General features: G+C 39.7%; 1 protein-coding gene across 1 annotated transcript in view; it reads right to left on the bottom strand.

Moving 5' to 3' along the window:
* The window catches only part of PIWIL4 (piwi like RNA-mediated gene silencing 4), a 70,110-nt gene that overhangs the window by 18,854 nt on the left and 49,779 nt on the right, over positions 1-1,477 (bottom strand). Inside the window, 1 exon segment of the mRNA XM_023739852.1 lies at positions 65-307. Within this exon segment, the coding sequence (XP_023595620.1) occupies positions 65-307 (243 nt within the window).

The raw sequence follows: 1,477 nt of genomic DNA on the forward strand, positions 1-1,477 counted from the left end.
AATAATCAAACTTACACACCTTCAAGTGAATTCTTTCAAATGAAAATAAAATCACAGCACTTACTACTTGGTCTCGCATTAATATTTTTTCTAAAGGCACAATGCGGCCAGTCAGAGACAGCTGGCATCCAAAACGCAGCCCCCAGGTCTCCAGCTCAAAACGTGCATCCTTGTTTCTGTTGATAGATTTGAGTTTTGAATCATTAAAGTGCTTATTTTATAAAAGGTTTTAATCATCAGAGATATAATTGTAAGTTACCGAATTATTCAGGGACTGGTTTTTCTGTTTCTTTAGTGTTCCTGGCTTCTATTTCTACACACCATTGTTTTTTTTCTTATTTTCCTACTCTTCAGCACACCCACAAAGCAATTTATAATCATTTTGAGCAATTTCTTTCATGAGTAGGACAATATAATGCTCAAAGGAATCATAGGAAGATGGTGCCCATCTGGGCCATCCAGGAATGGGAAAAGGCTTCCAGTGTGGCACAATGATTATAAAAATGGGCCACAGAGCCAAAGAGACCCAGGTTTAAGTCTTAGCTCCAACATTTAATAATACCGGACCTTGAGCAAACTATTTAATCTCTTTAAGCCCTGGTTTCCTTATTGGTAAAATGTAGGGATAATAAAAGTTGCTACTTTGAAGGGTTGATTTAATGATTAAATATGAGAATATAAGCAAAGTGATTAGCCCAGTGCCTAGTACATACTAAGTGCTCAATAAATGTAAGATATTATCATTCCTATTAATGAATTTGAGACAGAGAGTACTTTAAAGCTTCTGGATATGGAGATCCAAAATACTTTCATTTCAACATGTGTCACTAGCCATACTTCAAGTGCCCAATAGCCACATGGAACTAATGGCTACAGTACTGGACAGTGCAGTTTAGAAGGTCAGAAGGGAGAGCCAGGGGAAAGCTCAATTTTCCCATTACAGGTTTGACAAACTGTCATAGCTGAGGGCAGGAATGCAGACGGAGAATCAAAAGGGCTGAACCACAAAAGCCCAAAAGTGTTGCCACGTTTAAAAAATATACAGTGAGATTCTCCTAACGTTCAGCATGCTGAGGCCACTATGTTAAGATCTAAGCATTTCTGGTCCTGAACACTGGGGACCTGAGGTTTTTGTTGTTTTGTGTTTTAAACTGTAACTCTTTTATCCAGAACTTCCATGTATTAGACAGATGAAAGCAGAGCTGTCTAGCTGAAGTGGGTGGCACTCTTACCATCATGGCCTCCTACCATCTTCCCTCAACCCACTAGTCCTGAGGCATCTCAGAGGAGCCTCTGGGATCAGGACACCACCCAAAAACACCTTGCTCTGGATCAACAAGAATGAGATGGTTTCATTAAGGAATGATAGAATGATAGAACATCTACCACCACCAGTTGACATCAAATGGACCCAATGCATGGGACCCCATGTGTGTCAAAGTAGAACTGTGCTCCATAGGGTTTTCAATGGCTAATT

The sequence above is a fragment of the Trichechus manatus genome, unplaced genomic scaffold, assembly GCF_000243295.1.
Source record: "Trichechus manatus latirostris isolate Lorelei unplaced genomic scaffold, TriManLat1.0 scaffold00141, whole genome shotgun sequence".
In the NCBI taxonomy this organism is placed as follows: domain Eukaryota; kingdom Metazoa; phylum Chordata; class Mammalia; order Sirenia; family Trichechidae; genus Trichechus; species Trichechus manatus.